At 49.4% G+C, this 25,004-nt stretch overlaps 2 protein-coding genes across 3 annotated transcripts in view; one reads left to right on the top strand and one right to left on the bottom strand.

Annotated features, from left to right (window-relative positions):
• On the bottom strand, positions 1-14,943 carry TPGS2 (tubulin polyglutamylase complex subunit 2). The gene is given in 9 exon segments (XM_040419611.1): positions 1-1,026; positions 5,075-5,187; positions 5,190-5,207; positions 5,210-5,236; positions 6,790-6,894; positions 8,289-8,420; positions 10,106-10,193; positions 14,253-14,328; positions 14,738-14,943. Coding segments are annotated over 9 exon segments (984 nt in total). The 3' UTR covers positions 1-807.
• A 3,540-nt stretch (positions 14,944-18,483) lies between these two features.
• The window catches only part of KIAA1328 (KIAA1328 ortholog), a 359,720-nt gene continuing 353,199 nt past the window's right edge, over positions 18,484-25,004 (top strand). For both annotated transcript variants that reach the window (XM_040421160.1, XM_040421159.1), the window contains exons 1-2: positions 18,484-18,541; positions 24,305-24,340. In XM_040421160.1, the coding sequence (XP_040277094.1) occupies positions 18,493-18,541; positions 24,305-24,340 (85 nt within the window). In that variant the 5' untranslated portion in view covers positions 18,484-18,492. The remainder of the gene's footprint in view (positions 18,542-24,304; positions 24,341-25,004) is intronic.

Genomic DNA, 25,004 nt, shown 5'->3' with positions numbered 1-25,004 from the left:
TATCACCACAACCTTTAAATGGGAGATACAGTAAAAGAAGAATACAGTGAAAATAAAAAGCACGGTATAACACACTTTTTTGGAAATTGGAGCCTACGTCACTTTATGCCTCTACAGCAGGGGTCAGCAACCTCCGGCACTCCAGTTGTTGTGAAACTACAACTCCCAGCATGCATAATTGCTCTGCTCTTTTCAGAACTCCCATAGAAATGAATGGAGCATGCTGGGAATTGTAGTTTCACAACAGCTGGAGCCGAAGGTTGCTGATCCCTGCTCTGCACAGACATTTATTGCAGCTTTCTGTTGGAGTTGTACGTTGGTAAATCCTCGCAGTGTATGTCTGCAGACGTAATGTGAACGGAGTCTAATGAGGAATCACTCTGGTCCTGAGACAGTCTACGCACTCATCTGGTGTGGGGAAGAGTGAATCCATTCATCTCCTGTGAGAAGCGCCCACCTGCCGCTCGATTGACAGGGCTGGATGTTCAGCCCGTCCTTGATAATTTCCTACCTAATAATTCTCAAAGCAGGGGGCAGAGGTTCTACTTCGGTGGGCGCTCCTTCAGTGGCCCCCACCTGTGAACAAAACCTGTTGATGAGATGAATCAATTCGCACATCTCTAGTCTGAATTTGCGCATCAAATTACAAATTGGAGTAATCGCTCATTAGTTGAGTTTATTTTGTAATAACTAATAAAATAAATAAATATAAAATGATCATTTACATCCAGTGACCCCAGTGTATGTACACATCTGAATGAATAAGAAGAAGATGCAGAACCCACGACCCCTGAGGGGCTGATAACGTCACTTCCGGGGCACAGCAGGCTGCTCCGGTTTTTTGGAAGAAGATAGTGGATTCTTCTGGTACCCTGTGGGTGGTCCCGGCAGTTTCTTCTTGGTTACCGGGGTCTTGTTTTTGCCCTTGAAGATCTTGTTTGGGTCCAGTTTGTTGAGGAAGGAGTCTGGATCCTCGGACAGCTGCAGGGGGCTGAAGGTGATGGGCTTGTACAGGTTCATCCATTGCTATCACAAGAATGACATGGGTCAGTGACTCATAAGATCTGGTCTTATGGTCATGTTATACACATATACAAGTGAGCTATTGTTCCCTGATATCAGCCAATTAAGGCTGGCAAGAGGCTGAATATAGGACCGATGAATCCAATCGGTGGACTCCTGATATCACGCATTACAGTCCGCGTGTTCTTCAATGGGATGATGACGCTCCACCATCCTCCAGCCTATAGGTCTCCTCTCCTCGTCTGCAGGCTCCTAAAAGTGTTCAGTAACTTCCTGACACTAAGACCGGTCGTCCGCGTTGAAGGGCATCTGTCAGCATCTTTAATATATGCAAATAAGCCTCTAGGAGCAACGGGGGCGTTGGCGTTACACCTAGAGTCTATGCTCCCTCTGACAGGCCCAGACGAGGAAAAAGTAATCACTCCTGGCCCTGTCAATAAAAGTCACGAGAGTGCAGCAGTTGCAGAGAGAGCAGAGCCTCTAGGTGTAATGGCAACGTCCCCGTTGCTCCTAGAGGCTCATTTGCATATATTAAAACCTCATTTTTCTCAGCAATGCGGACACGTGAACATGGGACCAAGACAGATGCCTTCAGCTGCCAAGTGCACATGTAACAGGTCAGCCAGCGTCATAGGTACAAATCTGCTGACAGATGCCTTTTATAAAACCCAGGCAAGCAGCTGTAAATGTGATAAAATAAAGTCATACTGACCCCTCTTCTCTGCCGATTCTAGGGTCACACTCTGGTCCTGCAGCACTGACGTCATCCTCCTGGTTGCAGCAGTGACGTTCCATAGACACCAGGTCACTCTGCAGCCAATCCCTGACCTCAGCAGTACATGGGGCATGACAGCAGAGGGCCAGTGACCGGCTGAAGAGGTGACATAGTAGGCATAGAACGTCATACTGATGCCAGAAAAACAAGCACTAGTGGAGAGCGCGACACTGGAGAAAAGTGGCGAGTACATCTTCTTTTGTTATTTTATCACAATGACTGCTGCTGCCCGGGTTTATTTTACTTGGACAAACAAGCTAAGGTAACACAGTAACTAAAGACATAGTGGAGAGGACAACCAGGGTGGTAGGGAGGGAGACGGTGCGCAAAATCTACACCTATCAGAAATTGGGGACATATCCTATCGATATTCCTCCAATGTATGAGACTGGGCCAACCCCTTTAAGGACAATGGGGGAATTCTCAAGACCTGCACTCCTAGATTCTGGCTTCAAAAAATTGCAAGATAGGGCTTTGAAAATTTCTAGTCTTATTTGTGCAAACATTTTGTGACATTTTGCATTTCTATATTGCAATGTGGTCATGGTTAGCCTATTGAGCTGATTTATCAACTGTGACTTTTTAAAAAGTTGCAAAATTTGTCGTACTATTCCATTAAGAGGTGGTGTAGAAAGTGGAGTAACATTTCAAGACAGAAGAGTTAAAGGGGTTGTGTCACTTCAGCAAATAGCATTTATGTAGAGAAAGTGAATAGCAGGCACTTACTAATGTATTGTGATTGTCCATATTGCCTCCTTTGCTGGCTGGATTCATTTTTCCAACACATTATACACACAGCTCGTTTCCCATGGTTATCACCACCCCTGCAATCCAGCAGCGATGGCCGTGTTTGCACACTATAGGGAAAAAGTGCCGGCCTATGTGAGCAACCACGGTCCCGGACACCAGAGGCCAGAGCTCCACCACTGATTGATTGCAGGGTGGTCAGAAACGAGCAGTGTATAATGTGATGGAAAAATGAATCCAGCCAGCAAAGGCGGCAATATGGACAATCACAATACATTAGTAAGTGCCTGGTATTAACTCTCTTTTTTATATTACACTTATATATACCCTGCACATGTAGAGGCACTTATTATATATTTACATTTAGTCAAAGACTACTGGTTGCCTGCTCTTGACATGTGCATTTTTTATTTTGTTAGTGTTTATTTTCATAAAATTTTACTTTTATTAGGGCTCTTTCACACCTGCGTTATGTCTTCCGGCATAGAGTTCCGTCGTCGGGGCTCTATGCCGGAAGAATCCTGATCAGGATTATCCTAATGCATTCTGAATGGAGAGTAATCCGTTCAGGATGCATCAGGATGTCTTCAGTTCCGGTACGGAACGTTTGTTGGCCGGAGAAAATACCGCAGCATGCTGCGCTTTTTGCTCCGGCCAAAAATCCGGAACACTTGCCGCAAGGCCGGATCCGGAATTAAATGCCCATTGGAAGGCATTGATCCGGATCCGGCCTTAAGCTAAACGTCGTTTCGGCGCATTGCCGGAGCCGACATTTAGCTTTTTCTGAATGGTTACCATGGCTGCCGGGACGCTAAAGTCCTGACAGCCATGGTAAGTGTAGCGGGGAGCGGGGGAGCAGTGTACTTACCGTCCGTGCGGCTCCCCGGGCGCTCCAGAGTGACGTCAGGGCGCCCCAAGCGCATGGATCACGTGATCGCAAGGATCACGTCATTCCATGCGCATGGGGCGCTCTGACGTCATTCTGGAGCGCCCCGGGAGCCGCACGGACTGTAAGTATACCGCTCCCCCGCTCCTCGCTCCTACTATGGCAACCAGGACTTTATTAGCGTCCTGGGTGCCATAGTAACACTGAAAGCATTTTGGAAGACGGTTCCGTCTTCAAATGCTTTCAGTACACTTGCGTTTTTCCGGATCCGGAGTGTAATTCCGGCAAGTGGAGTACACGCCGGATCCGGACAACGCAAGTGTGAAAGAGGCCTTAGTTATTTATTTAATATATTATGAGCACTTGAATCTAACCTACTGAATTAAAACTCTCAACAGTAGACCCTTTGTGTGCTAAATTTCTGTTGGTTTTCTTCTTATGCCAGCAAGTATTGCAGTAGCAGCGTGTTATTAGACTATCTGTCTTTTCGCTAAGTGCCTCTGTATACACTCTCTGGGCTTGCTATAATAACACTGTTGCTTCCTATACTGCCTACTGGCTTTTCATTGTCTATACTTGCTGACACATTTGTATAACATGTTGCTCAACTTTGTGGCTGTGATGGTAGCTATTCGATCGCTACACTTGCTGCCATCTAAATGCCTCCTTTTACTTATTCAGATACTGTGCTTTGTTTCAGGCAGACTGCCCGATCCCCTGAAGACGCCATGTATATGGCGAAACATGTCGGGGGGCAGTGATTAGGATTTTAGATCATGGCAGACGCAGAATCAGTGTGCAAGCTACAGAGTAGCTAATAGGTAGCTTAGTGAGTGATTGCGCCGCTATTAGAAACAAAGCACAGTATCTGAATAAGTAAAAGGAGGCATTTAGATGGCAGCAAGTGTAGCGATCGAATAGCTACCATCACAGCCACAAAGTTGAGCAACATGTTATACAAATGTGTCAGCAAGTATAGACAATGAAAAGCCAGTAGGCAGTATAGGAAGCAACAGTGTTATTATAGCAAGCCCAGAGAGTGTATACAGAGGCACTTAGCGAAAAGACAGATAGTCTAATAACACGCTGCTACTGCAATACTTGCTGGCATAAGAAGAAAACCAACAGAAATGTAGCACACAAAGGGTCTACTGTTGAGAGTTTTAATTCAGTAGGTTAGATTCAAGTGCTCATAATATATTAAATAAATAACTAATAAAAGTTAAATTTATGAAAATAAAACACTAACAAAATAAAAATGCACATGTCAAGAGCAGGCAACCAGTAGTCTTTGACTAAATGTAAATATATAATATGGTATTAACTCTCTACTTGATAAATGCCATTTTGCTGAAGGGAGATAACCCCTTAAGGTAGATTTACATGGCCTTAATATCGGGGGCAAATTAACAAGAATGAATGTTCCTACGAACGCTTGCTCCCGATAATCTGCCTGTGTAAAGGTGTGAAACACTCGTTCATCAAGTGAAATCATCGGACGTGCAGACACCTCAATCATGGTTCCCGGGCAGCAGATTGTGTTGTCCAGGAGCAATGATTTTGTATGGAAGTGAGCGACAGCAAGCACCCATTACAGCACCCCATATGTCTCCCATAGTGTGTTAGACATGAGCTGTGCACACCTTGGCCTGTGGGCTCAGCCCGTAGCTGGTGAAGGAGTATTGCCACTGTGGAAGCCCCAGGTGACACAGAAGTATCCGGTAATAAGCTGTAAATGTGTCTGTAAGGAAGTGCAGTAGAGAGCGCGGTCCAGGACCAGATGGTCGGGTCAGGAGACGTCTCCCCTGGTGGAAGAAAAGACGGGATCAGTTTCTGAACGGTTTTAAACAGGTAATAACCAGGTGAATGAGGTGACAGTAGAGAATATCTGCTGGATCTTCCTCATATGACGGCAGCCATGTAACAACAGCGCCATCAGGTGGCAGCATGGCACTATATTATAGGACGTCAATTATACACAGCACACAGGTATTCATTTACAGCAATATACAGGAGACCTCCACCGCGCCCCGCCCCCTTATCAGTGACCTCCACAGCAGCCTGCCCCTTTAACAGTGACCTCCACAGTGGCCATTCCTTTATTAGTGACCTCTACAGTACCCCATTTCCTTAACAGTGATTTCCACAACAACCCGTCCTCTTAACTTGACCTCCACAGTGCCTGCCCCTAGGGCATCCACAATGCTATGCTTAGGTCTCACTCAAAGAGGCGACCTTGGCGGGGTGAGTGGGCTTATGCCTTTTGATCAAAATGTACACTAATGCCTCTTGTAACAGCATGAGTATGGGGGGGCTGTACACTTAATATTGCGCTGAGAAGCGAGTTTGATTAGATCTAAGCATAGCATTGTGGATGTTGCGATCCAGTTCTGTTTTATCCTCCCCTTGATTATGCATGTTGAATCATTCTTTTTAATTACTGGTATCAGTACTCCTCCCATTCGGCACAGTGGTTTTAATTCAGCAGAAGTCTGCATATAAGTGGTAATTGACCTGCAGTTTCTGATAGAAAGAACATGTTGTGTTAGACAACTGTTCACATGGTGCAGTTACTGCGTGGTGGCCTTTGTTTTTTGTGGTGCTGTGCTGGTGGGTTTGGTGGGACCCAGTGCCATGGGTGGCATTGTCAGACAGCAGGGTTGCTGTCTGACCCCTGGGTCCTGCCGCCTACTAGGGCACTGCCACGTGTCGCCGCACTGTGCTGCGCCTATTTGTCAGAGTAGGTCCCACTCTAAGAGCAAACCTTGACGTGGCGAGTGGGCTTATGTACATCAAAATGTACACTAATGCCTGTCTGTTTTTCTCCCCTTGATATAATACAGGATGTAACTCAGGATCAGTACAGGATAAGTAATGTAATGTATGTACACAGTGACTCCACCAGCAGAACAGTGAGTGCAGCTCTGGAGTATAATATAGGAGGTAACTTAGGATCAGTACAGGATAAGTAATGTAATGTATGTACACAGTGGCTGTACCAGAAGAATAGTGAGTGCAGCTCTGGAGTGTAATACAGGGTGTAACTCAGGATCAGTACAGGTGCAGTGCTGTATCCCCACCACTGATTAGAGGTGAGTTCTCAGCACTGAACCCCATCATCCTCTCATTCTTCTTACAATCACATCCTATCTTTCTGGAAACTCATGAGTTACTGATGCTTTTCTATGGCAGTGTTGGGCACAAGTCCCAGTACAACCAGTACAGAACCAGTACCCAGCAAGCCATCACAATGGACAATGTGGTTCCCTCGTCACCCGCCATCAATTTAAAGATAAAGCGATCTCTGTAGCGGTGGAGATTAGCCTCTCAGGGATATAACCACCATGCGAAGTTTCACCTGATTTGTGTTTTTTGTACACCAGACACACTTTTCCGTTTCCATTACATGGATCCAGCTCGAAAATCATGCTCCGTGAATCAAAATGTGGTTTTTCCGGAAGGCCTGAAATATCAGGAGAAAAGGAAGACATTAAAAAGCGCCATGAATCTTAAACTTTTTTAATGGCGCTTATTATAAAGGTCACTGACACTGAAAGGCCGCGTTTTATATTTCGCTAAAGACTTTATTGAAACATCCAGCCAGAACTTTTTTTTGCTGACAGACATATGACGGCCTGTTTTTTTTTGCAGGAGGAGGTGTTATTTTTCAATGGCACCAAAAAGTCGGTCTTTTCATGGTGGCCTGAAGAGCCACTCTACCTGCCCCCTGAACTGTGACCTCCACTCCCTTAAACAGTGTCATCCATAGCGCCCTGCAGCAGTGAAGAAAAATAGCTGGGTTGTTATGGAAACCCGGAGTAAAACTGTGTGTATGTGGAGACTAAGGGCCTGCTAGCTTCTATTGGCTGATAAGGGACATGTGACTGTGTGTATGGCAGTTGGGATATGAAGACAAAGACTTGCAGACTTCTATTGGCTAATGTATGTAATTTTTTGGGAATATCTCAGGAACGTTACGTCCTAGAGAGCTGTGGCCCCACAAGATTTCTTTCCAGGTAGCAAGGCATGTGTATACCAAGTTTCGTTGAAATCGATGGTTGCGTTTTTGAGTGATCGCAAAACATTCATACATACGTCCTTGTTATATATATATTTAAAATTTACACTGATTACAAAGAGCTATACGGACATCCATTAATTACAGTGACTCCACCAGCAGAATAGTGAGTGCAGCTCTGGAGTATAATACAGGATGTAACTCAGGATCAGTACAGGATAAGTAATGTAATGTATGTACACAGTCACTCCACCAGCAGAATAGCGAGTGCAGCTCTGGAGTATAATACAGGATGTAACTCAGGATCAGTACAGGATAAGTAATGTAATGTATGTACACAGTGACTCCACCAGCAGAATAGTGAGTGCAGCTCTGGAGCATAATACAGGATGTATCAAGGGGAGAAAAACAGAACTGGATCGCACATCCACAATGCTATGCTTAGGTCCCACTCAAAGAGGCGACCTTAGCGTGGTGAGTGGGCTTATGCCTTTTGATCAAATCATGTACACTAATGCCTCTTGTACAGCATGCAGTATGGGGGGCTGTACACTTTAATATTGTGCTGAGAAGCGAGTTTAATTAGATCTAAGCATAGCATTGTGGATGTGCGATCCAGTTCTGTTTTTCTCCCCTTGATATATTACAGGATGTAACTCATAGTGAGTGCAGCTCTGGAGCTGGACCCCAACTGGTCTGATATTGATGATCTAAGGATAGTCCAGAGTCCTGGAGAACCCAAAAAGCCTGCAAGAGCTCATTCGGAAGGCAAAGCCAATACAAGCAAAGGATTCACAAGCATAGGAGAATATCCGTAAAAAGCTGTGATGGCTCCTTACCTTCCTCGTCAGAGTCATCATCCAAGTCTGCGAGTGTCGGGGAGTTGGGCAGTGAGCAGGACGAGGAGCCTCTCAGGTGAATCAGGTTGGAAATGCTATTGATTACCATGGAGCCGACCTGGACTGGGTTATCTGTCAGAGACGTAAGCGAAAAGCATTAGGGTACATATACACCTCGTGGATACGATGTGGATTTTCCACTGCAGAACTGTAGGTGGAAAATCTGTGACATGTTCCAGTACCGACAATGTGAATAGTCATCAACGTGAGGGCAAACAGCGATTACTTCTGCACCGAACAACCTCCTACCTGAACCGGAGTGACAGGGTATCTAGGAATAGCTGCACGGCCCATCAGAGTTCTGACCTCAGACTATGCATGCAGGGTTGTTATGCCTTTTCAATATGTGGCTTTAACTTCGCCATCTGAATACATCCTTAGGATACTGATACACATACAGAGTTCTGGAGCCAACACCAGGAGTGGATTGGATAAACAGGAAAGTATAAGGCTGGGTTAACATGACCTGGCTGCCACCTGTGGCCAAAGAACTGCCCTCAACAGCCAATAGATGTACGATTATTTGGGTAAAACCAAGGCATCACCAGTGCCCGCCAGGTGATACCTTGCGAAAAGTCTATACCGGAAGTGACGCGGCCGCACCGGCAGAGACGCGACCGCACAGGAATCAGCTGGAGGAGGGTGTGCGCGGCGCTGCGCTGTGCAAGCGCACATTCACTGGCTTAGCAAAGAATTATTGCAGCGCCGCGATAGAAGTACGTAGGGGTATAGGGATTTTGCAGCGCAAAATGTTTCATCAGACCTCCCTACCCCTGAGTGCGCAGGCGCCCACAAATCATCAGTTGCAGTTCATCCTTACCGCAGAGCTGAGTGCTGGATACCGAGCTCACCAAATAGTCGAGCTGAACTGCAACTGCTGATTTGTGGGCGCCTGCGCACTCAGGGGTAGGGAGATCTGATGAAACATTTTGCGCTGCAAAATCTCTATACCCCTAAGTGCGCACGCGCGGTGTACGAAGTATTTCTATCGCAGCGCTGCAATAATTCTTTGCTAAGTCGGTGGATGTGTGCTTGCACAGCGCCGCGCACACCTTCCTCCAGCTCATTCCTGTGCGGCCGCGTCACTTCCGGTAAAGACTTTTCGCAAGGTATAGAGATTTGGCAGAACACCGGCAGCTGTTCCATCCGTTTCCTACACTGTCTATACTGTCACTGTATATCATTTCATTGTGTAATACTGTTGATGGGGCCCTGACAAAATCTTTTAGTCCTCCTCTACTTGGATGGGTTCCTTCTGGGTCAGGGCCCCAAAGCAGCTGCTTCCCCTACAGCTAAGCCCCTGCAAGGCACTTACTAATGTATTGTGATTGTCCATATTGCTGGCTGGTGGTCGTGCTTGCACACTATAGGAAAAAGCACCAGCCTATAGCCACTCCCATGGTCCCGGCCACCAGATAGGCCAGCACTTTTTCCTATAGTGTGCAAACACGACCACCACTGCTGGTTTGCAGGGTGGTCGTAACCCCTGGAAACGAGCAGTGTATAATGTGATGGGAAAATGAATCCAGCCAGCAAAGGAAGCAATATGGATAATCACAATACATTAGTAAGTGCCTTGTATTAACTTTCTCTGCATGATCAATGCCATTCTTAGTTGCATCTGTTCTTGAGAAAGCCGGGTGATAATATGGCCATTGTATATGGAGTTGTCATCCATCTGTCCTACCGCCCTGAATGGTAACTCCGCTTAGTTAGGTAGTGACGGCCCTACTGCTGGAAGGAATGAAGGGACTCACCATCCAGCTTCACAGACCAGGACATGTGGAAGCCATCAGTCATCAGATAGAAGTTCTTCAGATCTTCTGGTAACAGGCAGGAGTGTTTCTAGAAAGTCAAACCAAAATCTCTCATCATTCCAGGTGTAGGCGCATCCACGGCGGGACGCATGTGACATAAATCCAACATCCTTTTTTACAATTTATCAGAAAGGGATTTTCCAGTAATAATTATTTTGTATCAAGTGCCCACAGCATGCCCCCTGAAACAGAACATTCATACTTACCTGCTCCATGCCGCTCCACGCTGCCCCCCGATGTGTCCATGTTCTGGTCCCTGTGCCGTTTACATACGGCTGGCCATGGCGACATGCTCTGCTCTAATGACTGGCTTCAGCAGTGACATGCTGCTTGTGGACATATCACTGCTGAAGCCAGTCATTGGCTGGAGCAGTGCATGTGACCATGCCTATGGGCAAACGGATGTAACAGAGTGGCGACTCTTGATAATAAGCAGAATCTTCCCCTGCATCCTTCATCTGTTGGTAAACCTAGCAGTACCATCACAGGAGAAATTAAAGGGGTTGGGCCATCTTGGATATTGGGGGCATATCTCTAGGATGTGTGACCAGCACCTCTCCTTTGAATGGAAGCCGGAGGGTGCACTGCGCATGTACCCTCCATTTAGTTCTCTGGGACTGCTGAAAAAAAGTCTGGCTCGGCTATTTCTGTCAGCCCCATAGAAGTTAATAGTGTGGTGGCTGCGCTTGTGCACTTAGTGCGTTTCTCATTCATTTCAATGGGACTTCCGAAAATAGCCGAGCGGCACTCTGATAGAAATGAATTGAGGGCAGCTGCGCATGCGCCCTCCATCACTTTGCGGGCTTTGTTCTAAGGATAGGTGCTCGTCCTAGAGGTGGGACCCACACCTACGAGACATTGGGGACTTATCCTATTGATACGCCCACGATGTACAATAGGGGCCAACCCCTTTAAGTATTACCCATTTCTATCAATGTGTAATGCAGGACAGAACACGTCCTCCGGAGTGAGAGATGAGGCTCCTGAACAGAGCACCCCCTTCTATTAAAGGGGCTTTCTGGTACTTAGATATAGATGACCTATCCTCAGGATGTAATCTGGATCAGGTGGGTGGTGGTCCGACATGCCTATAGATCAGCTGTTTCGCACAGCCGCTGGAAACTCTACAGTGGATGGAGCTGAAGGAAAAAGGTTCATCCACGGTGTGGTGGCCGTGCCGGGGTACTTTAGGTCTGTTCCCATTCATGTGATTGGTGGGGGTGCTGGGTGTTGGACCCCACTGGTCTGATATTGATGAGATGACCTATCCTGAGGATAGACCATCTATATCGAAGTACCAGAAAGCTCCTTAAGCTCAGGATTCCCCAAGAGGCTGTATGATTAGGTTTCTATACCTGACAACTCCTTTAAAGGTTATTTTCTTGTTCTTTGTATGTTTCTAACTAGGCTAATGTAAGGACTTTACCATGCACTTACTTTATCTGCAGTGTCTCCTTTCTCAGATCTCACTGAGGGTCACATGACCTGTGATGTCAGCTTCTCTCCCTGCTCTGATGATGTTTCGTGCACAAGCCTGAGACAGATATGTGTCTGTACACGAGACGTCACTGAGCTGGCCACGGCCCCCTGCACTGCCGTCTGCTCTCCCTGGATTCTTCAGGAAAAACATTAACCCCTTCAGTAGCAGACTCAGGGCTGAAGGCTTTACTGAGTAGCTGCAGGCAGTGAGGAGACAAATGCTGGACATAGAGCTGACAGACTAGAGGAGTTCTGCAGAGCATTGCATAAGAACAGGTAAGGGGAAGATCCTGTGTGTATCAGCAGTGTCATTGTACACCTGGGACTTGTAGTCCTACACATACAACATGCGGCTGAGTCTCCTAGCAGGCAGACCTGTCACTCGGGCAGGACTTGTATTCACTTCCTTTGCAGAGCAGGGAGAGGGGCACAAATATTCATGAGGAAAACCTCAGAGATAAACAAAGGGCCAGAAGAGAAACAGGGAAATGCGGTTTTGCCTAAAACTTGATTAGCTTAGTTAAATATTGCTGCCCATCAGATTTACACCGCTATATATTTTTTTCATAAGTCGGACAACTCCGTTAAGACAATTCTAAGCAGATCCAGTAATACTTACGGTCCTGACTGCACCACATGCCGCGCTTCGATGGTTCACAGCGCATTTCTCTTTGCTTACCTGTGTGGAGCGATACGCTGCGGAGTAAACCATGTGAAAATCACCTCCCATAACCAAGCTTTACTGTGAGCCACTACTGCCCCCTGGTGGAAGATTTTAAAGTGTGCAGGTGCTTTCACTGACTCTGCCGCTGATCTAAACGAAGGACGGATAGTTTCATCAGTTTTTCCAGACCGTCACCTGCTGTCATCAATTTTTAAGAAAGGATAAAAGAAAATGTGATGGAATTGATAACACTGCAGATATGAACAGATCTGACATAGCATCCCTGTTCTGGGCTGAAGCAGCTGATCGGTGGAGGTGCTGGCGTCGGACCAGCACCAATCTGATATTGATGACCTCGCCTCTAGAAAAACAGACCACCCGGTGGGGCACCCGCTAGGTGGGAGACCCTTAGGGCATAAAGATGGTTGGTTCTGCTCAATAAAGCGAGCTCGGTCCTTCCATGTATTGACATGTATATACTGCTGTCTGGACTTGATTTCCCCCGCAAGATCCCTTGGGGACACTCTCTGGCAACCCCTCTGTATGGAGGCAAGGGGGAAAAGTCCATATTTTGTCAGACCATGTGATCACTTTGTGTAGTCTTGTTACAACACCTGCACCTCTAGTTCCTGGACGGTAGTGCCCTTTTTAGTATTTTCCACTTTCTATGCCACCTCGTTAGTTATGAAGAGGGTCTAGATAAAGGGTGGTGAGGGGACAATGTCCCATTTCGAGCAATGCTTCCAATTTTCTGGGACCTCAAAATGCACCCTTTTGTACGTCCGTCAGCACAAAACTGAACCCCCACATTCCGCCTGATGGATGGTAGTTAAAGGGGTCGTCTCATCACAGACAGGTGGTGGCTGGAGGACTCCGGTCTGGCCACCTCCTCCAAGCGCTCTCGCCACAGAAATGAATGGGAGCACACCGCGCATGGCCGGCCACCGCTCCCATTCACTTCTAGGGCTCGGCAATTTTTCGGCAGCCCCACAGAAAATGAATGGAGGGCAGCTGCGCATGAGCAGTGCGCCCTCCACCACTTTTGGGGCTCCGTTCTCGATATAGGTCCCAGTGGGACCCGCACCTATAAGACAATGGGGGCATATCCTAGCGATATGCCCCTTTGGCTGTGATGAGACAATCCCTTTAATGTGACCTGCCTTACCTTTACTGTGGCCCACATGACATTGGCTCAAGAGCTGAACCCATGCCACCACCAGCGGGAGTTGATGTAGCACACTCTCCAATAGTGACTGCGACATCTAATGAGCGGCTCACTCTGTCAGCTAAATCGGTGCCCCCCGATGAAGTGACTGCAGCCAATGAGAAGCTTTGCAGGCCAGTGGTCTATAATGTGCCTCCAGGTCATGGAAACCCATGAGGCCCTGGATGCAGAATACACGGCACGACATAAGCAGTAGTTATGTAAGAAATCCAAGGAACAATTGTTCAAGCCCTTGTGTGGACCTAATAAATATGGTCCAAAATGCTAAAATAAAAAATGTACCGCAATGAAAAAAAAAGTTATGGCTCTCGATATATGGTGAAATTTTAATGCAAAAAAAAAATTTTTTAATTGTGAAAAGAAGTAAAATAAAACAAAAAAATATATATATTTGAATTTGTTATCAGCATAATCGTATCCGCGCACATTATATACCGCTTCGTTAAAGTAACGAAGGGAATCCTGGTAGATTTCAGAATTGTGAGTTCTGCTCTGGTGACTTATCCTCTATGCCTGTGATGCTAACCTCCAGCACTCCACTACAACTCACAAGATGTACACTTGCTTGGCTGTTCCCAGAACTCCATAGAAATGAATGGAGCATGCTGGGAGTCGTAGTTTCACCACAGCTGGAGTGCCGGAGGTTAGCCATCGCTGCTCACATTGTACATGCTCTACAATCACATGTTACCATGTACCCGGTATATGACTTTACTCACCGCTCCCAGAGACTTGGTGTGACGCTCGGCGGGTGTCATCTCCCCAATCTTCACCTCAGTCACCCCTGAGACGACTCTGGAGATAAGAACACACATGACCACTGTGTACATGGAGGCAAGCACAAATCGTCCCGTGTGAATGGGGGTCTGAAGGGCGAGCCTCGGTCAGTAAGATACATACGCTGAAAGGTATTTAGGTCCCTAAAACTGTTTTGCAAATTCCTTACAACAAAAATCCTTAAATGACACATTCAGCTCTTAAAAGGGGTTAGCCGAGATCCGCCGCTATTCCGTGCGGCCGCCACTCTAGTTATCAGCTGCTGTACATAGGGTATGTGATCCCATGCGCGTGCATGGGTCTGATCTCTTGCCAATGGCACGTAATCCCAGAAGTGGCGGCTGCGCGTGAATTGTGGCACATCTTGGATAACCCTTAACCACCTAACTGTTTTGCCTGAGCTCAGCTTGGGCTGCGAGAAAAGTACTTTAACTGTTCTGTCTGAGCTCGGGCAGAAGTAGACGGGTGAGGGCTTGCTTTAGCTGCTGATATCCTGGTATCCAGGCTTTCATACATGACCAAAATGACAGCATTAGCCCAAGAGAAGCAGGAGATATCACTGTTAGAAATCGAGTCGGGAATAATCCGGCTAAAAGCTGCATTTGCTTTCACTTTCAGCAGCATTAACTGCATTCTAATTTCTAACAGTGATATCTGCCCATGTACTGAAGATATTGCTGTGATTTTGGTATTGTTTGAAAGATTGGCAGGCCATATCTCTAGCTGCTACCAAACCAGAGATATGAGCAGCTAAATCAGCCAACCACCCTCCCTGTCAGTCTGGAGGAGGAAGGAGAGCAGTTGTAGAGCTGACAGGTTGCAGGAGAGAACAATAGTAAATATATATATATAGAAATGTGGCATTATCATCACTGTACAGACCCACACAATAATGTTACGTTATTTTTACCACACAGTGAACGCCGTAAATAAATTCTGCAAATAATGTTACATTTCCTGGTTTTTTTTTATCTTTCCCCTAAAAATGTTTATAATAAAAAGTTATTTACTACACTATATATACTCCAAAAAGAAAAAAGAATTTAGAAAAAAAATATAATAAAAAAAATGTATGACTGCTGGAACCCAAAAGGGAGAAAATATTATTGGTCATTACGGCTAAAATTTATGACTGTCTGCAATAGTGTCCCCTGAGTTGTGCGCCAACAAGAATTACTGCCCGACACACATTAAAAATCAACATTTTTGGGAGGGTTTTCCAATTTTAATGTGACTGTAACGAGTTTTCCGGCCTTTCATATGGATGGTTTCCCCCCCAGGCCAATTCCTGTGCGATTCTGGCAGTAGCTCCAGCACCGGGACTACGACTACAGTGGGCAGAGCTGGTTACGGCAGCGCTGCTCCCGTTCAAGTGACCGCAGCATAACCAGTTCCACCTGCTACACAGTGGGCGGAGCTTTGCAGCGTTGGCGCCAGAGCTACTGCAGAACGGGTGATCTGCGGAGGTGCAGGGAGTCGCACCTCTGCCGATCTGATATTGATGACCTATCCCAAGGATAGGCCATCAATATAAAAAAGAACTGGAGAAACCCTTTACGGGTCCTGTCACACGTCCGCAAAAGGATGCCGCATCCATTCCGCAAATCCGTTCCATTTTCAATGGGGCTGGAATGTGCTGGCCGCACCTGCATTTTCTGATCCGCACTGCCGTTCCGCAAAAAAAAAATAGAACATGTCCTATTCTTACCCACTGTGCCACCCTGCACACCACTGCATCTCTCCACGCCTGATGACCTATCCATAGGATTCTGATTACTGGGGGTTTGGTTATGGGAGCCCCACTGAAGAAACCCCCCCCCCCCCCTCTCACTCAAGGATCTTGCTTATTCCCAGGGTGATTTCTCGAGATGAGCAGCCATCGCATCTTCTTTCTTATCTCCCATCTGGAAGTGACACTGGACCTAAAGAGAACCACAGGTTAACCATTAAGGGCATGTTCACACACGGCACGAAAAACATTTTGAGAAACAGCGCTACTTAAAAAATCTGCAATTTACGTTTGCGGAATTCACTCTTTGAAGAGCAGAGGGAGAAACCTGCAGCCGCGCTGACGACAAAACCCGCACGTAAACCATCTGGATTTTGCTGTGGATCCGTTGCGTATTTTCCGCTGCATTTCACATCCTATATGGACATACTCTCAAAGGGGTTGTCCAGGAATCATTTTTTTTTAAAATCCGCCCCCGGCAGTACCTGTAAAGAGATCTATACGCACCTGCCCCCGCTGCTACACCTGATGGCACAAATGGGGTTACTGTGCTGCCGCAGCCAATAACTGGCCTCAGCAGTGACTCTTTCCCAAGCAGCATGGGACCCACTGTGATGATGTCACCATTGAGGGGCCAGTCATTGGCTGCAGTAGAGCATGTGACCCTGTCCATTCCAGAAGTATACAGTCGGTGACAGGAAGAACCAGTGAAGGGAGCAACAAGTCGTAGAGAAGTATAGGTCTCTTCAACAGGTACCCGCTGGGGGTATGGGGGGAAAATAAAAAAAAATTATGGAAACCCCTTTAAATTGTAAATATCAGGACTCACAAAAAAAAAAAACACATACGTTGGAAAAATCCAGCATGTGTTTGCAGTGGACTCTGCGGCTGACCCTGGATTTCTGCAGTTTGCATGCCGTGGAGGGCTCATGCACACGACCGGGTTTTCTTTCTGTGTCCCTTCCGTTTTTTTTCCGGACTGTATGCGCAACCATTCATTTCAATGGCTCAGCAAAAAACATCGGCAGTTACTCCGTGTGCATCCTGTTTCCATACATGTCCATTGCGCAAAAAAATAGAACATGTCCGTATAATGGGCCCGCATCCGTTCCGCAAATTGCGGAACGGGTGCGGACCCATTCATTCTCCTTGGGGACGGAATGGATGCGGAGAGCGCCCCCGATCTTCCGGTCCGCGGCTCCGGAAAAAAAAATAGAACATGTCCAATTCTTGTCCGCAATTGCGGACAAGAATAGGCAGCTCTATGGGGGTGCCGGCAATTTGCGGATCCGCAATACACTACAGATGTGTTAAGGGTCCATTCACAAGTCCGTAGGTGTTTTGTGGTCCGCAAATTGCGTATCTGCAAAACACGGACACCGGCAATGTGCGTTCCGCATTTTGCGGACTGCACATTGCCGGCACTAATAGAATATGCCTAATCTTTGTCTGCAATTGCGGACAATAATAGGACATGTTCTATTTTTTTTTTGGAAACAGAAATGCGGACCCGAAGTGCGGCCCCATAGAAATGAATTGGAGTCCGCAATTCCGTTCCGCAAAAATGCGGAACGAAATTGCGGACGTGTGATGGAGCCTATGGAAAAAAAACCAGAAGTTACTCCTTGTGCATTCCGCGTCCGTATGTCCGTTCCGCAAACAAATTGAACACCCATTATTGACCGCATTACGGACAAGGATAGGACTGTTCTACGAACGTCCAGCTGTTCCGTTCCGCAAAATACGGAATGCACACGGACGTCATCCGTATTTTTGCGGACAGTCGTGTGCATGAGCCCTAAGCTCATTCAATGGCGCTGATCTGTGAATCCACAAGGAAACTGCGCCAAGGAGGGACCTGACCCTTCATAAGTCATATCTGAAATCCACTTGTAGGATTTTTACTAGGCTGTTCAATTTCCAGAAAATCAAACCAGGCAGTTAGGTGAAATCCGATAGTCCGCATCATCAATTCAAATGAGAGAAAATCAGCGCTAACAAAAGGTGGTGTAAATGAAGCACACCGTAAAGACCCGCTATATACATACATCCCCCTCCTCCGCTATAAGGCGCGCCCCAAACCTCCACAGCCGCCTCTCTCCACGACTGTCCTCCCCTTTTCCGTAACCAGGATACACAACCCTTACCTTAAAGCACGATGGGAAATGTAGTTTTACCCCTGTCAGGTCTCCCGACCCGTTGCACGCCGGATATTGTAGTTTGGATAACAGTCTTCTTGCTAGAAAATGATACGCACTGAACTACCACTCCCATATATCATTGCGCCGAGGGGGTGACGTCACTAACGTCTAAGTTCCTATTCCTGTGTGTGACAAACCCATGGACCAATAGGAAAGGGAATGGTTGGGACGGCAGCCAGTGAGAGCGCCGGGATCGAGGAGGGCGGGGTTTAGACTTGGTTGCTGGGGCGCTTGGGTGGCGGGTGTTTGAAGATGGCGGATGTTGCTGCGGAAGGAGCTGCGGCGTATTGGAGTCTGGACGGTATCCTTTACCGGGAGCTGCATGTGAGGAGAGACGGCCGCGGCGTCCCGGGGGTGTATGTGTGCTGCTGTGGACGGAGAGCACGGGTCATGTCAGTGTATGTAGAGGGTCACTTACCTGCTGTCACCCGTACAGTGTGGGCACAGGCGCTGGGGCATCTGCAGGAGGCCGTTTGCAGATTTTGGAGGGTGTCTGTGGGGAGTGTTGTCCCTTCCTCCTGAGCAGCACCTGATGATGGAGGAGAGGACCTGGCTCCCAATCCTCATTCTGCTTCATCCCAGGGGAGAGGGGGGTCCGGTCTGGATGGGGCTGAGGTCAGGGCTCTGTGCAGACAGCCCGGTTCTGATGGGCTGAGGTCAGGGCTCTGGTTTTCTTCTTCCTGCCCGGTTCTGGATGGGGCCTGAGGTCAGGGCTCTGTTCTTCTTCCTGCCCGGTTCTGATGGGGCTGAGGTCAGGGGGGCTCTGGTTTCTTCTTCCTGCCCGGTTCTGGATGGGGCTGAGGTCAGGGCTCTGGTTCTTCTTCCTGCCCGGTTCTGATGGGGCTGAGGTCAGGGCTCTGTTCTTCTTCCTGCCCGGTTCTGGATGGGGCTGAGGTCAGGGCTCTGGTTCTTCTTCCTGCCCGTTCTGGATGGGGCTGAGGTCAGGGCTCTGGTTCTTCTTCCTCCCGTTCTGGATGGGGGCTGAGGTCAGGGCTCTGGTTCTTCTTCCTGCCCGTTCTGGATGGGCTGAGTCAGGGCTCTGGTTCTTCTTCCTGCCCGGTTCTGGATGGGGCTGAGGTCAGGGCTCTGGTTCTTCTTCCTGCCCGGTTCTGGATGGGGCTGAGGTCAGGGCTCTGGTTCTTCTTCCTGCCCGGTTCTGGATGGGCTGAGGTCAGGCTCTGGTTCTTCTTCCTGCCGGTTCTGGATGGGGGCTGAGGTCAGGGCTCTGGTTCTTCTTCCTGCCCGGTTCTGGATGGGGCTGAGGTCAGGGGCTCTGGTTCTTCTTCCTGCCGGTTCTGGATGGGGCTGAGGTCAGGGCTCTGTTCTTCTTCCTGCCCGGTTCTGGATGGGGCTGAGGTCAGGGCTCTGGTTCTTCTTCCTGCCCGGTTCTGGATGGGCTGAGGTCAGGGCTCTGGTTCTTCTTCCTGCCCGTTCTGGATGGGGCTGAGGTCAGGGCTCTGGTTCTTCTTCCTGCCCGGTTCTGGATGGGGCTGAGGTCAGGGCTCTGGTTCTTCTTCCTGCCCGGTTCTGGATGGGGCTGAGTCAGGCTCTGTTCTTCTTCCTGCCCGGTTCTGGATGGGGGGGGGCCTGAGGTCAGGGCTCTGGTTCTTCTTCCTGCCCGGTTCTGGATGGGGCTGAGGTCAGGGCTCTGGTTCTTCTTCCTGCCTCGGTTCTGGATGGGGCTGAGGTCAGGGCTCTGTTCTTCTTCCTGCCCGTTCTGGATGGGGCTGAGGTCAGGGCTCTGGTTCTTCTTCCTGCCCGGTTCTGGATGGGGCTGAGGTCAGGCTCTGGTTCTTCTTCCTGCCCGGTTCTGGAAGGGGCTGAGGTCAGGCTCTGGTTCTTCTTCCTGCCCGGTTCTGGGATGGGCTGAGGTCAGGCTCTGGTTCTTCTTCCTGCCCGTTTCTGGATGGGCTGAGGTCAGGGCTCTGGTTCTTCTTCCTGCCCGGTTCTGGATGGGGCTGAGGTCAGGGCTCTGGTTCTTCTTCCTGCCCGGTTCTGGATGGGGCTGAGGTCAGGGCTCTGGTTCTTCTTCCTGCCCGGTTCTGGATGGGGCTGAGGTCAGGGCTCTGGTTCTTCTTCCTGCCCGGTTCTGGATGGGGCTGAGGTCAGGGCTCTGGTTCTTCTTCCTGCCCGGTTCTGGATGGGGCTGAGGTCAGGGCTCTGGTTCTTCTTCCTGCCCGGTTCTGGATGGGGCTGAGGTCAGGGCTCTGGTTCTTCTTCCTGCCCGGTTCTGGATGGGGCTGAGGTCAGGGCTCTGGTTCTTCTTCCTGCCCGGTTCTGGATGGGGCTGAGGTCAGGGCTCTGGTTCTTCTTCCTGCCCGGTTCTGGATGGGGCTGAGGTCAGGGCTCTGGTTCTTCTTCCTGCCCGGTTCTGGATGGGGCTGAGGTCAGGGCTCTGGTTCTTCTTCCTGCCCGGTTCTGGATGGGGCTGAGGTCAGGGCTCTGGTTCTTCTTCCTGCCCGGTTCTGGATGGGGCTGAGGTCAGGGCTCTGGTTCTTCTTCCTGCCCGGGTCTGGATGGGGCTGAGGTCAGGGCTCTGGTTCTTCTTCCTGCCCGGTTCTGGATGGGGCTGAGGTCAGGGCTCTGGTTCTTCTTCCTGCCCGGTCTGATGGGGCTGAGGGTCAGGGCTCTGGTTCTTCTTCCTGCCCGTTCTGGATGGGGCTGAGGGTCAGGGCTCTGGTTCTTCTTCCTGCCCGGTTCTGGATGGGGCTGAGGTCAGGGCTCTGGTTCTTCTTCCTGCCCGGTCTGGATGGGGCTGAGGTCAGGGCTCTGGTTCTTCTTCCTGCCCGGTTCGGGATGGGGCTGAGGTCAGGGCTCTGGTTCTTCTTCCTGCCCGGTTCTGGATGGGGCTGAGGTCAGGGCTCTGGTTCTTCTTCCTGCCCGGTTCTGGATGGGGCTGAGGTCAGGGCTCTGGTTCTTCTTCCTGCCCGGTTCTGGATGGGGCTGAGGTCAGGGCTCTGTTCTTCTTCCTGCCCGGTTTCTGGATGGGGCTGAGGTCAGGGCTCTGGTTCTTCTTCCTGCCCGGTTCTGGATGGGGCTGAGGTCAGGGCTCTGGTTCTTCTTCTGGCCCGGTTTCGGATGGGGCTGAGTCAGGGCTCTGGTTCTTCTTCCTGCCCGGTTCTGGATGGGGCTAGGTCAGGGCTCTGGTTCTCTTTCCTGCCCGGTCTGATGGGCTGAGGTCAGGGCTCTGGTTCTTCTTCCTGCCCGGTTCTGGATGGGGCTGAGGTCAGGGCTCTGGTTTCTTCTTCCTGCCCGCTTCTGGATGGGGCTGAGGTCAGGGCTCTGGTTCTTCTTCCTGCCCGCTTCTGGATGGGGCTGAGGTCAGGGCTCTGGTTCTTCTTCCTGCCCGCTTCTGGATGGGGCTGAGGTCAGGGCTCTGGTTCTTCTTCCTGCCCGCTTCTGGATGGGCTGAGGTCAGGGCTCTGGTTCTTCTTCCTGCCCGCTTCTGGATGGGGCTGAGGTCAGGGCTCTGGTCTTCTTCCTGCCCGCTTCTGATGGGCTGAGGGTCAGGGCTCTGGTTCTTCTTCCTGCCCGCTTCTGGATGGGGCTGAGGTCAGGGCTCTGGTTCTTCTTCCTGACGCGCTTCTGGATGGGGCTGAGTCAGGGCTCTGGTTCTTCTTCCTGCCCGCTTCTGGATGGGGCTGAGGTCAGGGGCTCTGGTTCTTCTTCCTGCCCGCTTTCTGAATGGGGCTGAGGTCAGGGCTCTGGTTCTTTCTTCCTGCCCGGCTTCTGGATGGGGCTGAGGTCAGGGCTCTGGTTCTTCTTCCTGCCCGCTTCTGGATGGGGCTGAGGTCAGGGGCTCTGGATCTTCTTCCTGGCCCGCTTCTGGATGGGGCTGAGGTCAGGGGCTCTGGGTTCTTCTTCCTGCCCGCTTCTGGATGGGGCTGAGGTCAGGCTCTGGTTCTTCTTCCTGCCCGCTTCTGGATGGGGCTGAGTCAGGGCTCTGGTTCTTCTTCCTGCCCGCTTCTGGATGGGGCTGAGGTCAGGGCCTGGGTTCTTCTTCCCTGCCCGCTTCTGATGGGGCTGAGGTCAGGGCATCTGGTTCCTGTCTTCCTGCCCGCTTCTGGATGGGGCTGAGGTCAGGGCTCTGGTTCTTCTTCCTGCCCGCTTTCTGGATGGGGCTGAGGTCAGGGCTCTGGTTCTTCTTCCTCCCCGGACCACGTCTTGATGACCTTGCTTTGTGCACTGGGCGCAGTCATGCTGGGACAGAAAAGAAGCCTTCTCCAAACTGGGTGGAAGCGACAATTGTCCAAAATGTCTTGGTAGCCTAAAAATTAGTTAAAGGGCATGCTGTCAGCAGATTATGTCCCTATGACACTCTGGTCTGACCTGTTACATGTTGCGCTTGGCAGACTGAAGGCATCACAGGTTCATTTGTGCCCGCTTTACTGAAAAAATGAGGTTTTAATATATGCTAATAGGCCTCTAGGAGTAACGGGGGCGTTGCCATTGCACCTAGAGGCTCTGATCTCTCTTCACTTTGACTGGGCCAGTCTGTGTAAATAGATCCACGCCTGGTACCTCCACATAGTGCAGAGGGCGCAGCATTTGGGGTCTTCTTTACTGTACTGATGGCTTTCTGAGTACATTACTATAGACCCCGCGGTCATGCAGGAGGACGCGGCGTCATAGATCGTTCTGATGCAGTAGGTTATCTGGGAAATACCGCCGTCACGGGGGTGCGTTTCCCGGACTGAATATGCAAATGGCCAAAAGTAGACTGCATCAGTGCAAATGGGCCTGAACAAAGCGCTTGAATTCACTGATCAAGGCCTCATGCACGAGACATATCCATTTTGCTGTCCGCGAATCCGTTAAATACGGATAAGTAAACTTTCGCGTGCAAGCCACAGTTTCCTCATTCCAGTTCGGAACCAGACAAACCCCTTTAAGGGCCCTTTTACACCAGGCTCAGAATCTGGCAGATAAATGCTTATGATAGTTAATATCTGGTGGCGTAAAGGTGCGCCGATTAGCGGACAAGCGCTGAGTCCCTGGGTAAATGGATCGTTTGTGTTGTCGCCTAAATCATTGTTTACCGGCAGCAGACGGCAGATGTATAAACCCGCCTCTGCTTGCCGGCCAAACAATGATGTGTGGGGACCGAGCGATGGCATTAGCAATCGCTCCTCCCCATACTGTGGAGGGGATCATGTAAATGTGTCTCCTCCCTTGTCAGAAAGGAACGCTTCCTACCCAACAAATCGCCTACTGAATTGTCCCGTCTAAAGGCACCTTTAGGCTTGTGTGCACACGACCGTATCTCATTTGCGGTCCGCAGATGCGCAGATGTGTGCTGTCCACATTTTATTTGCAGACCCATCGTTTTTAAACGGGTCCCTGGTCTGCATTTCACAGACATATTCTTTTTGCAGAACAGACGTAAGGATGCGGGAAAGCACATGAATGATCATATGTCCATTCCACCAAAGAAGTTAGAACACGTCCTGTACTTCGGACTGTGGACCCATTAAAATTAATTGGTTCGCAAAAAATGTGACGGCAGCATGCACCGCGTCTGTGTTGTGCATACCGTGATTTGTAGATGGCCAAAAGGATTAGATCGTGTGCATGAGGCCTAACCCCCCAGACGCTTAGAACTCGGCCCCCACAGTCTGGACCTGTGACCAGGGGGCTGGTTTTAAGGCCTCGTACACACGGCTGTTGCTGGCCTTGGCCGCAGTACGGCGGCGGAACCCATTCACTTGCACGGCTTAGTGCTTCTGTGGGGTTTCTCACCGTGCCACCACACTGCAAACAAATAGAACTTGTTCAAATATTTTTGTGGTGTGCACAGATCACAGACCCATTCAATAGGTCTGGATCCGTCGCGGCAGCCGCACGGATAGTTGCCGTGCATTGGGGACCACAAATTGCCGAGAAACAGCCATGTGCATGAGGCCTTAGACTGATGCGGGGTTTGAAGTGCAAAACACTGACGTATGATCGTGGCCTAGTGAGTGTCGCGTACTGTGTGGTGTCACGTATGTCCTGTTTTTTGGGGTGTGGGTTACTACACGGGGTTCTCCTCTCGCCACAGCGTTTTCCTTAATTCCCTTCCAAGATTCGGATCAGGAGCAGCAAATGGTGTACGTCCCAGGTGAGTCAGTGCCCCGCGTCCTCCTGGCGCAGTATCTGCTTTTATTCCTCACCAGATCTCAATCACTCATGTCTATAATCTCCTCCTGATCACAGCTGACTTTCTGCAATTCTTTCCAGTCTATAGAATCCTCTACGAGCATGATCCTGGTGGTTTGCTACAGTGTATCAGTGCAGGCTTGTTAAAAAGGTCTTCACATCTCGACACGGATATCCCACAAATGTCAGACAGGACTCTCCTATCTCCAGGACATCGCCCCAAAGTGAAGGAGGGCACCCTGCGCATCCGCAGCTCGCTCTCCGTTCGCTGCTACGAGACCTCAGAAAGCAGCGAAACGCGTGCACTCTGAAGTCCCTTAGCAATGAATGGAGAGGAAGTGTGGCCTCCTGCCCATCCACCGCTGTGGGACTGCTGCAAATAGCACTCTCCTATTTTCATAGCAGTGAATGGAGGGTGGCCATACATCCACAGCTGCTGCCCCTTAATTTTGGGGGCCCCGGTCTAGAGATAGGTGTGGGTTCCACATCTGGGACTTGCTCCTATCAGACATGTCCTGGTTGAGATTGGTAAACTCCTTTTAAAGAACATATATCAGCTGGATCAACCCCATTAAACAGGCATACTACCTGGTAGGGTGGTCCCTGCTGATTAAAACGATATCTGG

Source organism: Bufo bufo, chromosome 2 (assembly GCF_905171765.1).
Source record: "Bufo bufo chromosome 2, aBufBuf1.1, whole genome shotgun sequence".
Classification (NCBI taxonomy): domain Eukaryota; kingdom Metazoa; phylum Chordata; class Amphibia; order Anura; family Bufonidae; genus Bufo; species Bufo bufo.
This window is presented reverse-complemented; position numbering and strand designations above follow the sequence as displayed.